At 40.5% G+C, this 14,751-nt stretch overlaps 1 protein-coding gene across 3 annotated transcripts in view; it reads left to right on the top strand.

The window, feature by feature from the left end:
* Nucleotides 1-14,751, top strand: part of RBM27 (RNA binding motif protein 27) — a 70,899-nt gene that overhangs the window by 31,016 nt on the left and 25,132 nt on the right. For 2 of the 3 annotated variants that reach the window (XM_058677710.1, XM_058677708.1), the window contains exons 8-9: nucleotides 1,937-2,071; nucleotides 10,435-10,599. In XM_058677710.1, the coding sequence (XP_058533693.1) occupies nucleotides 1,937-2,071; nucleotides 10,435-10,599 (300 nt within the window). The remainder of the gene's footprint in view (nucleotides 1-1,936; nucleotides 2,072-10,434; nucleotides 10,600-14,751) is intronic. The other variant, XM_058677709.1, reaches the window with a different exon arrangement.

The raw sequence follows: 14,751 nt of genomic DNA, 5'->3' as shown, positions 1-14,751 counted from the left end.
TTTAATTACAGGAATGTTAATATGTTTACAGAATAGCATAATTGTATCTAGCCTTAGTGGATATCTGTATTAAGTAGTTTTTGTCATGTATCCCTCCCTTAACCCCATCAAGCACATGCTTCTTTTTTCTTACTATTGGTTTGTTTTTGCTAGTTTTTTTCCGGATTTTACATTATTTCACCAGTATGTTCAGAGTAGATCTCTTCACTGATGAGGACTTTTTATTTATTTATTTATTTATTTTGTTTAAGATTTGTTTTATTTATTTGACAAACAAAGTCAGGGAGAGAAAGGGAGAACAAGAGGGATATTTTCCAAATGTTGATCTACTCTACAATGGCCAAGATTGTAGAGTTCCATCCTGGTCTCCCATGTTGGTGGTAGGGTTCAGTTGCATGGGCCATTGTCCACTGCTTTCCCAGGTACATTAGCATGGAGCTGGATATGAAGTGGAGCAACTGGGGCTTGGACCCGTGCTTATGTAGGATGCCAGCGTTAGGCAATTTTTTAAAAAAAGATTTATTAATGTATTTTTATTGGAAAGACAGGTTTACCCAAAGAGAAGGAGAGGTAGAGAGAGTGATCTGTCTACTGGTTCACTCCCCAAATGGCCACAGTGGCCAGAGCTGATCCAGTGTCAGGAAACTGGAGTTTCTTCTGGATCTGCGACATGGATGTAGAGGCCTACGTACTTGGGCCATCTTCTGCGCCTTCCCAGGAGCATTTGACAGGGAGCTGGATTGGAAGTGGAGCAGGTGGGATTTGAACCAGTGTTCATCTGGGAGACTGGCATTGCAGGCCGAGACTTAGCTGTACTGTGCGCCTGCCCCATGAAGCGTCTTAATACATAGACATGCCAGCAGTAGTTGTTATCTCATTGTGGGAACGTACCTATTTAAACAAAATTAAGAATTTCTTGTCACCCAGCATTTCCTGTGAAATATTTCAAGCCAATAGAAAAGGTGAAAGAATTGAACCCATATACTTAAACAATTTGTGTTTCACCATATTTGTGTTAATCATGTTTCTTTTCTTTTCTCCATTCTAAAAGCATAGTTCTGATGCTTTTAAATACTTTTTATTGTTGTTAATTGGAAAGGCAGATTTATATTGAAGGAGAGATAGAGAAAGATCTTCATCGGCTCGTTCATTCCACAAATGGCTGCAATGGCTGGAGCTGAACCGATCCAAAACCAGGAGCTTTTTCAGGATCTCTCACTCAAGTGCAGGGTCCACAGGCTTTGGGCCATCCTGTACTGCTTTCCTAGGCCATAAGCCGGGAGCTAGATGGGAAGAGGAGCAGCCAGTACACAAACTGGCATCCACACTGGATGCTAGCTCTTTAAGGCAAAGGATTAGCCAATTAAGCCATCACACCGACCCAGTTCTGATGCATTTCACAGTACATTGCAGAGTTCTTTATAACTTTATCATTTCAGAAAATTTCCTTAAATCCTTTCCCATTCTTAACCTCAGTTCTGTTTGTTTGCACCCTGGGTTAGTATTACTTGTTCTAAAGATTGTTGTACTAATTAAACAGCGTACAATGAATTAAACAATTAAAACAAACCTTCATTTGTTAAATTGTTTAATTCTGTTCAAAACTAAAGATATTTTGAGTATCAAAATGAGTATTAGTACATTGGAGATCTTTTTAAAGATATAGATTAAAGGCAGGAACCAGGAGCTTCATTCAGATCTTTCATGTGAGTGGCAGAGGCTCAAGCACTTTGGCCATCTTTCGCTGCTTTTGCAGATACATTAACAGGAAGCTAGATTGGAAGTAGAGCAACCAGGACATGAATTGGCCTATGTAGGATCTTGGCATCACAGGTGGTGTCTTATTTAACCCACTGTGCCACGACACGGCCCCAACGCTTGAATATTTTTGTTAGGAAATATCAGTGCTCTATATTTCACTTTCTGTTGTCTGTAGGACCACCCATAACACAGTCAAGCTTAATAAACAGCCGTGATCAGCCTGGGACAAGTGCAGTGCCCAATCTTGCACCAGTAGGAGCAAGACTACCTCCTCCTTTACCCCAGAACCTCCTTTATACAGTATCAGAACGTAAGTAAATGTTGTTTGACTTAGAATCTTTGAGATGCTGAAGAGCCAGATTTTGTCATATTGGTATTACCCTTTGAAAAATGATTATATTTTGAAGATTCATTTATTTATTTGCAAGGCAGAGTTGCTGAGACAGGAGTGGAGTGAGTTGGGCAGGAGGTTCATCTTCGATGCGCTGGTTCACTTTTGAATAGTTTCATCACCCAGGGCAGGGCCAGGCTGAGGCTGGGAGGCTGTAACCCCAGGCAGTCTCTCATGGAGGGTCGTGGCAGAGGTCCCGAGCACTCTGGCCATTCTCTGCCGCTTTCCCAGGCACATTAGCAGGATGCTGCATCAGAAGTAGAGCAGCCAGGACTGAAATGGGCAATCCTGGGGGATGTCACATTGCAGGTGATGGTTTAATCTATTGTGTCACATCCCAGCTCCAGTTAATGACTGGTTTATATTCTTACAGACTCTATAACTTATATATATTTTTTTATGCCATATAGCCATATTTTAATTTGTGTAATACATGAGAGAAAAACAAAGCCTTGTGTTTTAGAGAAATCTTAACATTTAGTCTCAGGGAACTTATTTCGATTCTGTGTTCAATAATTGTTTCTCTGACTTTTTAAACTGTAACGGTTATCTCCTAAGAGGCTTGCAAAAGACTGGGTAAGATAAATCTAACATATTTAACATGTTGAGATAATGATAGAAACCCATTATTTAAATAGTATTGTTTGGGTTTAGGGTGTTTTAAGATTTAATTGTCATATTTTGTTTTAATCTCTTTTATTTCTTAGATATTTGGTATACTAAGGCTTTTTTTATTTCTTAAAAAACAAACGAGTGGTTGTTAAAATGTCATATGAGATTTTTCTATGTAAATCTAAGTAATTATGTTATATCATTATGCAACTGTGATTGTGTTAATCTCTTGTGTAACTGTATCATTAGATTTCTTCCTTCTTTTTTTTTTTTAAACATTTATTTTCACTACAAATTCAGATATACAGAGAGGAGAGACAGAGAGGAAGATCCTCCATTCGATGATTCACTCCCCAAGTGAGCACAACGGCCGGTGCTGCGCCGATCTGAAGCCAGGAGCCAGGAACCTCTTCCGGGTCTCCCACATGGGTACAGGGTCCCAAGGCTTTGGGCCATCTTCCACTGCTTTCCAAGCCACAAGCAGGGAACTGGAAGGGAAGTGTAGCTGCCAGGATTAGAATTGGCGTCCATATGGGATCCCGGCACGGGCTTTAGCTGCTAGGCCACGCCGCCAGGCCCAGATTTCTTTCTTCTAAACATTTTTTCTCCTACTTGTCATAAAGTGGCAGTTTGACCTAGATAATTAACTCCTTGTTCAGTCACTTTTTGATTTTAAGTAAGCTTCTTAACCAATGTCACTATCCTCTTGTTCTTTGTTTTTAAAAGTTACAATTTTTTTTTTTTTTTAATTTGAAGGGCAGAAATACAGAATATGAGAGACAGATAAATCTTCCATCCACTTGTTCACTCCTCAGATGGTCCCGGCAGCCAGGGCTGAAACCCAGGTCTGCTCCATAGAAGCTAGGGGCCCAAGCACTTGGAACATCTTCCACTGCTTTCCCAGGCCGTTAGCCTGGAGCTGGATCAGAAATGGAACAGTTGGATACAAACCAGTACCCATGTGTAATGCTGGCATTTGCAGGCAGTGACTTTACTGCTATGCTACAATGCTGGCCCTTGCTTGATAATTTTTCGTGTATATAAATCTTACATTCCTTTGAGATTATTCAGGAAACAAATATCTAATACTTAAGTACTTGTCCTTTATATTTTAGATTTACTATCTGTCTTCTGATTAGTATTTTTCACAATGTAGGTTCTTTTTGCATTCTCATTTTTTTTAAGATTTATTTTTTATTTTTATTGCAAAGTCTCCTCAAGTGGCCACAAGGGCTGGAGCTAAGCCACTCCGAAGCTAGGGTCCGGGAGCTTCTTCCAGGTCTCCCACATGTGTGCAGTCCTCGACTGCTTTCCCAGGCCACAAGCAGGGAGCTGGATGGGAAGTAGGGCAACTGGGATTAGAACTGGTGTCCATATGGAATCTCGGTGCATGCAAGACAAGGACTTTAGCTGCTAGGCTACTGCGCCAGGCCTGCCAGGAGCTTCTTCCAGGTCTCCAGTGCATGTACAGGGTCTCAAAACATAGGGCCGCTCTTCATTGCTTTCCCAGGCCACAAGATGGGAAGTGGGGCAGTTGGGACATGAACCGGAACCCATATGGGATCCCAGTGTGTGCAAGGTGAATTTAGACTTTAGGCTACTGCTCAAGCCCATATTAGATGTTTTTATAACTGCTGTGCAAGCATATTATGTAAGGTATAGAATATTCATATCAGACATTTTTATAACTGCTATATAAGCAAATTTATGGTTTTCTTCCTTTTTAAAGGAAAACCTAGAATTTTGTTCTAAAGTTTATAGACATTTGAAAACCTAGAATATAGTTTCTAATAATAAGCTATATTGTATATATATTGTGTGTATATATATATACACACATAAGTGTATATATTGTAGTTCTGTAGATTTGAGGGTGTAGATTGTAGCATAAAGTATCAGTCATCAGCTTTTATGTCTTGTTGAAATTATGTTGCTTTAACAGATTGCTTTACATTGTTTTTTAGCCAATTAAGTTGAACCTTTTAAATTGTTTAGGTTTCTTTTTTTTTTAGATTTATTTATTTTTATTGCAAAGTGAGATATATAGAGAGAGGAGGAGAGACAGAGAGGAAGATCTTCTGTCCGATGATTCACTCCCCCAAGTGACTGCAACATTCACTCCCCAAGTGACCGCAACAACTGGTACTGAGCCGATCCCAAGCCAGGAGCCAGGAGCCAGGAGCTCTTCTGGATCTCCCACGTGGGTGCAGGGTCCCAAGGCTTTGAGCTGTCCTTGACTGCTTTCCCAGGCCACAAGCAGGGAGCTGGATGGGAAGCGGAGCTGCCGGGATTAGAACCTGTGTCGATATGGTATCCTGGCACATTCAAGGTGATGACTTTAGCTGCTAGACCACTGCACCGGGCCATGTCGCTGTCCTGCAGTGATGGACTTGGTGCATGGAGCCGATAATAACACGCTTGGACTACTGACTGATGATCAATAGCCAAAATTTATTAGGGGTAACAGACTTTATATGCTGAGGGTCATACAGGATTAGGGTAGAGATACTTAGTTCATCAACAGAACCGTCAACTGTTTCTATGCCTTAGTTTGGAAGTCCTTTTGTCTTGTATATTACTTCCCACTCAACTGTTCTTATACAAATGATATCTCATCAGGTATACAAAAGGTAGCCATACAGTTGTTCTCATGCAAAGGATATCCAGTCAGTCACACACAAGACATCCATTCAGTTGTTTATCATACAAATATTGTCCCATCAACTGTAATCCTGTGCTGCGGTCACAATGTCCTCCTACAGGGCCCAAAGTTTATTTTTTTAACTACTGTAATCTGGTTTCAAAAACCTTGGAACTTGAATGTTAGCAGCTGTATATATGTTTATAGAGTGATAGAGAGTTTGAGCTGTCCTGAAAGTTGAACAGGTGGGAAAGGTCTAAATTATGGATATTTCATTGCCATTATAATGGCTAACATTCATAGCACACAAAGTATTTATAAATAAAAAACAGCATATAAGATGCTGTTTTATTTTGTTGTGGAAATTGTATTAGAGATTCAAAATAAATAAAAATGAAATCTGGATTTACAGAAATAAAAGTAGGTGTTTGTTCTAGTATTAGTGCTAGGTGCTGGGAATACGCAGATGAATAAGGATGAGTGGCATTGTGACATCCCATGGTTGCTGTCAGACCAAATGCAGCATGTGGTTCAAGTAATGGATGCATGTACCATCCTTGGTGGTTCTTGGATTGAAGGTAGTTGTCCACTCTTTGAGTTCTCATAAATAATCTTTTAGAAATTCTCCTGTAGCTGTACAAACAGTAAAGCACCATGTTTAATAACTTGAGATTTGCTTATTTAATTTTGTAACAGATGCCTGGTTTATATGTTCCCATTTTAACATAAATATCCTGTTTCAGCTGGCTTTGTTTGAAGCTGGAGCCAGAGGTACGTGCTACATGCACTTGATAGACGTCTGAACTCTGAAGCAGTTTCCCTTTTTTCTTTCTTGACATTTATTTGTTGAAGGAGGCAATTGTTTGTCCTGAGAGTTTTCTCTCACTTTTGATAGGTTTATATTCCCTGGTGTCATTAAACACATTTCTGTATTTCTTGTAAATTGAAAGTTAGATCTAAACATTTCATTAGATTGACATTACCCTCTGTTTTTGCACTTGATCTTAGCCAAAAGGCCAAGAAACGATTCTCCCCACCCCACCCCACCCCCATTTTTGGAAAGAACATTTTACGTCTGGGATTATAAATTTTTTTTTCTTTAAGATTCATTTATTTTTATTGGAAAGTCAGATTTACAGAGAGAAGGAGAGACAGAAAAATCTTCCATCTACTGGTTCACTCCCCAAGTGGCTGCAACGGCCAGAGCTGAACCGATCTCAAGCCAGGATCCTGGAGCTTCTTCTGGGTCTCCCACGTGGGTGCAGGGTCCCAAGGCTTTGGGCTGTCCTCGACTGCTTTCCCAGGCCACAGACAGGGAGCTGGATGGGAAATGGAGCAATCAGGATACAAAACCTGTGCCCATGTGGGATCCTGGTGCGTGCAAGACGAGGACTTTAGCCACTAGGCTAGTGCGCTGGACCCTATTCCATACTTGTGGCTGCAGTAGTTGTCATCCTAATGCTCGTGGTGGTGTTTCCCTTTTGTGTTAGAAATGTTGGTCAGCACACACAGTGTTTTTATCCTGATCTATGTGTTGTGAGAGTTAATCATGGCTTTGTGGAATTTTTGACTATTACCCAGATTAATTTTATTTAATGTTCAAATTCTACAATTTATTCATTTACTACTGACATTCTGTTAAGTAAAACTTTGTATTATCAACCATTTGGCTAACTTGAAATTCAGGTTTTACAAGAAAGGGTAAATGCTTGATTTTTTTCTAAATGAGATTTCAGAATGATTTGACTCTATTCCAGAGAGAGCACTGTTTATAGATGTACATTTAACTCTCCTTATGAACTGGGGGAATTTGTAATGTGCTCTTGTTTTCCAGCCATTGTAGCTCTGTGTGATGCTCACAGTGTTTCAGCATTGCCAGTGGGAAGCCTCTTTATGTCATGTTTGTTCTCTGTAGCTTTTTTTTTTTTAACGTGCCACTCTGATGATTGTCTTGCTTCTGGGAGAAAAGGTATATACTTGTTTTCTGCTCTCACGTAGATTCAGATCTCGTGTTTTTAGAAGTATCATTTCAAGAGCTTAATAGCTTTGGTTTGAAAAAGTCAGGTTGACCAGATAGTCATCTTTCTGGAGTGTTTTTCTCGCATGCTGTGTTTGAAGGTGGACATTGTGCAAACTAGCCCTTGAGTTCCTAGGTTACTCTGAGACAGCTGTTAGATATGCTTTGTAAATTGGATCACGCCATGTAGTTAAAGCAGTCATGTGGAGCAAGTTTTTGCATTTCTCTTTGTGGCATGCTACGTTTTGCTGATAGGTCATTCTTCATGAAGAAATTCTCTGTGGTAGTTTATGCAGTTATTTTCAGATCACTGAAGCTATGTTCAGTTGGTTTTGCAGTGTAATTATTGATCTTTTTTAATGTGAGGTTTGAAAGGGTTGTTGCTGAATGCAGTTGGTTGTCTGCTGTATGCTAGGGTTTATTTACTACCTTTACTTTCTTTAAAGTGGTGAAGTTCAGCATATCTACTTTTCATCCAATATTTACCATGAAATCTGATGATTCTTTGTAGCCTGTCCTATTATGTACTAAAAATCTATACGAAATGCTTAACTTTTAAGGAAATTTCATCAGATATTAAGGAAAAATTCCTTACAAACTTTGGTGTGTTGGTTGTTAGTGACTTTTTGCTCTGGATGTCAGACACTAAGAAAGTCTTAGGAATAGGTCTCACTTGAAGTTGTCACTGGATAGGATTCTGGTAAACAGGCAAAGGACTGTTCCTTGATACCTTGTGTTTTTCTAATCCTGTTCTATTGAATTTGTCTTCATTATGTCTGCAATACATGTTTTTTCAAGTATTTTTCAAAATGAGGGTTTTTTTTAAAGATTTATTTTTATTGGAAAGTCAGATATACAGAGAGGAAGGTCTTCTGTCTGTTGATTCACTCCCCAAGTGGCTGCACTAGCTGGAGCTGAGTTGATCAGAAACTAGGAGCCAGGAGCTTCTTCTAGGTCTCCAGTGCGTGTGCAGATCCCAAGGCTTTGGGCCATCCTCCACTGCTTTCCCAGGCCACAAGCAGGGAGCTGGATGGGAAGTGGAGCAGCAGGATAGAAACCGGTGCCCATATGGGATCCCGGTGCATGCAAGGCAGGACTTTAGCCTAGGCTACGGTGCCAGGCCCCAAAATGAGGTTCTTAATACTTGACATAATTTAGTATTTTGATAGTAGTCTTAAGTTTTTGTCCTATTTTTTCTCTTTTCTATATTTGTTATTCACCTTTTCACCTGAATAACAAGTTTTCATTAAATTGTTTTATGTCTTTTGGACAGTTCTCCAAGAGTGTGTTTATGGTAATTTATTTTGAATTCTTCAATTATTGTCTTTTCTGTTCTTAGATATGGGGTTTTATATCTTGTGCAAACTTGAAATTATGTGAGTTTAGAGGGAAGGTAGTGATGGGTTGTTCCTTGTTTTTTTTTTTTTTTTATTCATTAATTACATTGTATTATGTGACACAGTTTCATAGGTACTGGGATTCTCCCCACCCCTCCCCAAACCACCCCCCATGGTGGATTCCTCCACCTTGTTGCATAACCACAGTTCAAGTTCAGTTGAGATTCCCTCATTGCAAGCATATACCAAACATAGAGTCCAGCATCTTATTGTCCAGTTAAGTTCAGTGGCTTCTTAGGTATACCCTCTCTGGTTTGAAGACAGAGCCAGCAGAGTATCATCCCAATCAATTAAAAGCTCCAACATACCATCAGCAAAAATTTACATCATTATGGAATTAATTGACATAGTAATGAGTAACCAGTATGTTAAAAATAAATGCGAGTTCTTAACCACCTTCTGTGACCACCTCATTGACATTTCAATTTTAGTTTATACACAACATATAACATACATAACATAGCATGTTATACATAACATCATATCATCTTAAATTAAGGCAAACATGTGGTATTGAACCTTTTGGGATTGGCTCATTTCCCTTAGCATTATGGTTTCCAGTTTGGCCCATTTGGCCACAAAGAACTGCATTTTGTTTTTTTTTAATAGCTGAGTAGTATTCCATGGAGTAGAAGAACCACAGCTTTCTTATCCAGTCCTCTGCTGATGGGCATTTTGGCTGCTTCCATGTTTTTGCAATGACTGATTTAAGATTTATTTATTTTTATTGGAAAGTCAGACACAAAGAGAGGAAGAGGGACAGAAAGGAAGATCTGTCTGTTGGTTCACTCCCCAAGCGGCCTCAGTGGCTGGAGCTGAGCCGATCTGAAGCTAGGAGCCGGGAACTTCCTCCAGGTCTCCCACGCTGGTGCAGGATCCCAAGGCTTTGAGCTGTCCTTGACTGCTTTCCCAGGCCACAAGCAGGGAGCTGGATGGGAACCATGGCTGCCGTGATTAGAACTGGCGACTATATGGTATTCCAGTGCATGCTCAAGGAGAGGACTTCAACTGCTAGGTTACTGCACTGGGCCCTGTTTTAGTTTTTTTTATTTGAAAACAAGGGTGACAGAGATATCCCTTGATTCATTCCCGAAATGCCTGCTGTGATCATGACTGTGGATTCAGAGACTAGAGGCAGGTGTGGGGTTTAGGCCCTCTGATATGATCAGGTGGCTGTGTTCTCGAATTAGAGGCAAGCACTGAATCTAGGAGCACTGATAGGGTGCTCAGGCACGCCAGTCCAGCATCTAAGTCTGCCCCTTGTTTGTATTTGGTGTATGACACCCTTCTTACATGTCCGTGTATCTCTGTCTTATTTGGATATTTAACTTTTAGCAAAGTTATCACCTAGATACTGCTTTTAAGGTTGTAAAATATGGAATTATATCATTGGGTTACCTAAATCTTATTCTTTCTTTTTACATCAATGTATCCTAACTGGTTACATATCAGGGCTTTCATGAACTGAAGAGAATCTCAATAATGTCTTTCTCCCTTACTGTTCCTGTTGGTAAAATTTCTCTGTTCTTAGTTCAAGGTTTTAATACGTGCATCTTTGTCAAAGAGAAGCTTTGGAACCTGAGTCTCAGCTGTCCTCCTGTTCTTTCCTCCTCAGGACAGCCCATGTATTCTCGTGAACATGGTGCTGCTGCATCTGAGCGAATTCAGTTAGGGACACCGCCTCCTCTGTTGGCAGCTCGCTTGGTGCCACCTCGCAACCTCATGGGATCTTCCATTGGGTACCATACCTCAGTCTCCAGTCCTACCCCTCTGGTCCCAGGTAAGCTTTGCTACAGAAGACCATCCACCTTGTTGATCTTGTGTATCATAATAAAGTGGTTGACCTGAGAGGAAGATCTTCTGTCCAATGATTCACTCTCAAAGCAGCCTCAACGGCCGGAGCTGCACCAATCCGAAGCCAGGAGGCAGGAGCTTCTTCTGGTCTCCCACGTGGGTTCACGGTCCCAAGGCTTTGGGCCGCTCTTGACTGCTTTCCCAGGCCACAGGCAGGGAGCTGGATGGGAAACAGTCCTAATGGGATTAGAACGAGCGACTATGTGGGATCCCGGGAGGTGCAAGGCAATGATTTTAGCCGCTAGGCCACCACGCTGGGCCCGCATGTTGTCTTTAAATGAGGGCTGCAACCTTAGAAGCTTTTATTTTCATGTTGTCTTCAAATTATGTTGGCCTTAAAATAAACCTGCTTTTAATAAACGAGGAGGTGAAATATGCTTGTAAGTTGCATGTGTCATTGAAGTGTATATTTCTTTGAGGAGGACCTGCTTTTGATTCAGAACTACTTTTATTTGGTTTAAAGAAACTAAATTATAGGGCCTGGCAAGGTAATGTAGTGGCTAAAGTCCTTGCCTTACATGCGCTGGGATCCCATATGAATCCTGGTTCATGTCCCAGAGGCCCCGCTTCCCATCCAGCTCTCTGTTAGTGGCCTGGTACAGCAGCCAAGGATGGCCCAAAGCCTTGGAACCCTGCACCCGCATGGGAGAATCAGAAGAGCACCTGGTTTCTGGGTTCGGATCGATTTATCTCCGGCCATTGCAGCCGCTTGGGAAGTGTATCAATGAATGGAAGATCCTTCTCTCTGTATATCTGATTTTACAATAAACATGATAAAATAACTCTTTTAAAAAAAACACAAATTACAGAGAGGAGAGTTAGAAGAGAAATTGAATTAAATATGAGATCCAAATAATACTCCTTGGAGGTTAACCCTAAGCGTGGCCCTCTTAAAATGCAGAGTCCATGTGGTTACATTAGCCACCACCATTCAATTTAGAGACTAATTGCGAGCCTTGGGGATGAAATACCGATTCTATAGTCTCATCATTGTGATGATAATTTATTAAATTTTCTGACCTGTTCTGTTGAGGAGGGAAAATACAAATGAGCCTACTGATGATTTTCAACATTATTTAACATTTTTTAATCTTTATTTCTTTATTATTATTATGATTTTATGATACAGTTAAAGAGGCTCCTGGGGTTTCCCTTATTCCCTCCCCAATTCCCCCCACCAACGTAGTTCCCCTATATCATTACTAAAGTGTAGTTCTTCATACACAGTCATATGTCCATCATTGCGGGCACGGACAATGGCAGTGAGTCCAGCATCCTATTGTTTGTCAAAATACAATAAACACTTTCATTGTAAGTCCATCTTTGGAAGTAGAGATGCATACTACATTGTATCCTCACTTCTGGAGATGTTAGTCTCCATTTCACAGTTGCTTTACATCCCCTTAAATTGAAAGTCACAGTTCAAAATCAACAATAGGAAGAAAAATAGAAATTTACAATGTCAGGAAGTTAAATAACATGTTACTAGATATGACAGTCTCCATTACACAGCTATTATACATCCCCTTAAAAAAGACACAAAACAAAATCAGCAACAAGAAGAAAAAAGAAATTTACAACACCATGAAGTTAAATAACATGCTACTGAATGACTAATGTGTCGTTGAAGAAATGAAAAAGAAAATCAAGAACCTTCTTGAAGAAAATGATGCTACTGTATGATCTATGAGCCATTGCATTTAATCAGAAGAAACTGCTTTGAAGAGATGAAACTAACAAAAACAAAAAAATCAAAATCCATGAGATATAGTTTCCACTGATTTTTGTTGGTGAAATGTGTCTCCTATAGGCAACAAATAGATGGGTTTTGTTTTTTAATCCAATCTACTAATGTATGACCTTTGAGCTCAAGCAATTTACATTCAGGGTTGATATGTATGGGTGGTAATTTGGTCTTGTCATTTTAGGAGTAGGTTGTTCGTTGATTTAGTTTTCTGTTGTCATTTTACTGGGATGTTCTTCACATTTGCCTTTGGTTTTCTTGGGTGCTATTCTCTGTCAAGAGAACATTTGTAAATATCATTTGTAGGGCAGGTTTGAAAGAGGCAAACTCTTTTAACTTTTCTTTACTGTGGAAGAATTTTATTTCATTTTCAAAGGCAAAAGAAAGCTTTATTGGATGTATTATCCTGGGCTGACAATTTTTTTCTTTTAGAATCTGGAATATGTCACTCCATTCTCTTCTTGCCTGTAGAGTTTCCTGTGAGAGGTCAGCTTTGAGTTTAATTGGCATTCCTTTATACGTCAGTTGATTTTTTTTTTTCTCGTGCACATTTAAGGATTTTTTCCTTATGTTCAATTGAAGAGAGCTTGATGATCATGTGTCATGCTGAAAATCACTTTGGATCAGGCCTGTTGGGAGTTCTGTGCCCCTCCTGGATCTTGTTTCCCATTTCATTCTCTAGGTTAGAGAAATTTTCTCTTATTATTTCATTAAATATATTTGTAAAACCAGTTTCTCTTTCTGCACCTTCTGGGACTTTCATAACTCTTATATTAAGCCTCTTAATAGTGTCTTTCAATTCTTGAATACTTTTTTTGGCCTGATCCAGCTCTGCTTCCAGCTTTTTGTTTGCTTCCCCCTGGTGACAGGAAATATCTTCCAATTCTGGGATTCATTCTTCTGCTTGCTTCATTCTGTTTTGGAGACTCTCCCTTGCACTTTTAATTTCCTCTGCTGTGTTCTTAATTTCTTATATATCAGCCTTGATTTGCTTTATTGGTTCTATTTCTTGTGTAACATATTCCTGAAATTCTTTGAACTCTTGTATGTGCTTCTCATTGTTGATCAGAAGCTTTATAATGAGTTTTCTGAATTCTGTGTTCCCCATTTTCTCGATGTCTTCCTCAGTTAACTCTGAGGTTGGCATAGGGTTTTGCTCTTTTACGGTGAGTTCTTCAGTAATATTCGTTTTGCCTGTGTGTCTTCTTTTGCTGTTGGTCATTGTAATTCTGTTTATCAGATTCTTTCCTTTGGGGCAGGTTTCTAAGCTGTGTCACCCACAGGTCTACTGTTTGATTTTACTTATTGCAGTTGGTTTATGATTCTTTATTTGCAGCAAATTGTACCACTGCTTCCAGCGAGTTCCAGGTCTGGGTTCTTATGTTAGATTTCCACCATGGTCTCCACAGCCCCAGCTTCTGGCTCACAATTTTCCACCCCCTCTGATATTATGCTGAGGTTGCACTGTTGTCTCTGCAATCTTTCTCCCACTTCCGGTTGGAGCAGGTCCCAGGATTAGGGATACACCAGGTGTCATATATAGCTAGGTTGTTGTTGGTGCTGATCTTGCCGGAACCTGTTGGCCATTAGGTCTGGTGCCACATGGACCTATTTTGACCCATATGATGCCACAGTTGTTGTTTTCCTGCAGGACCAGTGCAATCTGCTGAACTCAGTGTGTTCTCGTGAGCTCAGCACATGTGCAGTTCACTGTTGTCCCCTGCAGTCCTAAAACTTTTGCCGCAGTGTACAAAATGGCACCTGACATGCCACTACTAGAGTTCTTGATCTGCTGGCCGTCAGATCTGAGGGCTACCCAGACCTGTCTTGGGTGGAACCTGTAGAATGCCACTTTGCTGCAGTTCACTGAGTCAGAAAAGAGTTCACTCCCAGCTCGGCATATGCTCAGTCCTTTCCCTTGCCTTTGCCTCCCTAGGCAGGTGGTGCCCAGTTGGGCTCTAGGGGGGCTGACTGGGCTGTGAAATCCACCCTGTTCCCACACTGTCTGTCTGGGATCTGCCGCTCTGTCTCTGCTCCTGGTCAAATCAGACCAGCAGGATGGACAGTTCCTTGGGTTCACCTCCCATGCTCCCAGTGAAAGTCCCTTCCCACCTGGTTGCTGGTGGAGTTCGGATCGCCGTTAGCTGAATGCAGCTGGATTATCAGTCACTGCAACACCTCACCATTGTTTTCACTGTTTTCCTGTGTCAGTCTCCAGGTACCCCTCTGTTGTTGTTCTGTCCTCTCCTATTTCCTGGAATGTATCCTCTCTTCTTCATCCTGATTAAATGTTTCTCCATTCTTTTAAACGTGTCCTTACCCTATTCCGCCATC

The sequence above is a fragment of the Ochotona princeps genome, chromosome 19, assembly GCF_030435755.1.
Source record: "Ochotona princeps isolate mOchPri1 chromosome 19, mOchPri1.hap1, whole genome shotgun sequence".
NCBI lineage: Eukaryota > Metazoa > Chordata > Mammalia > Lagomorpha > Ochotonidae > Ochotona > Ochotona princeps.
This window is presented reverse-complemented; position numbering and strand designations above follow the sequence as displayed.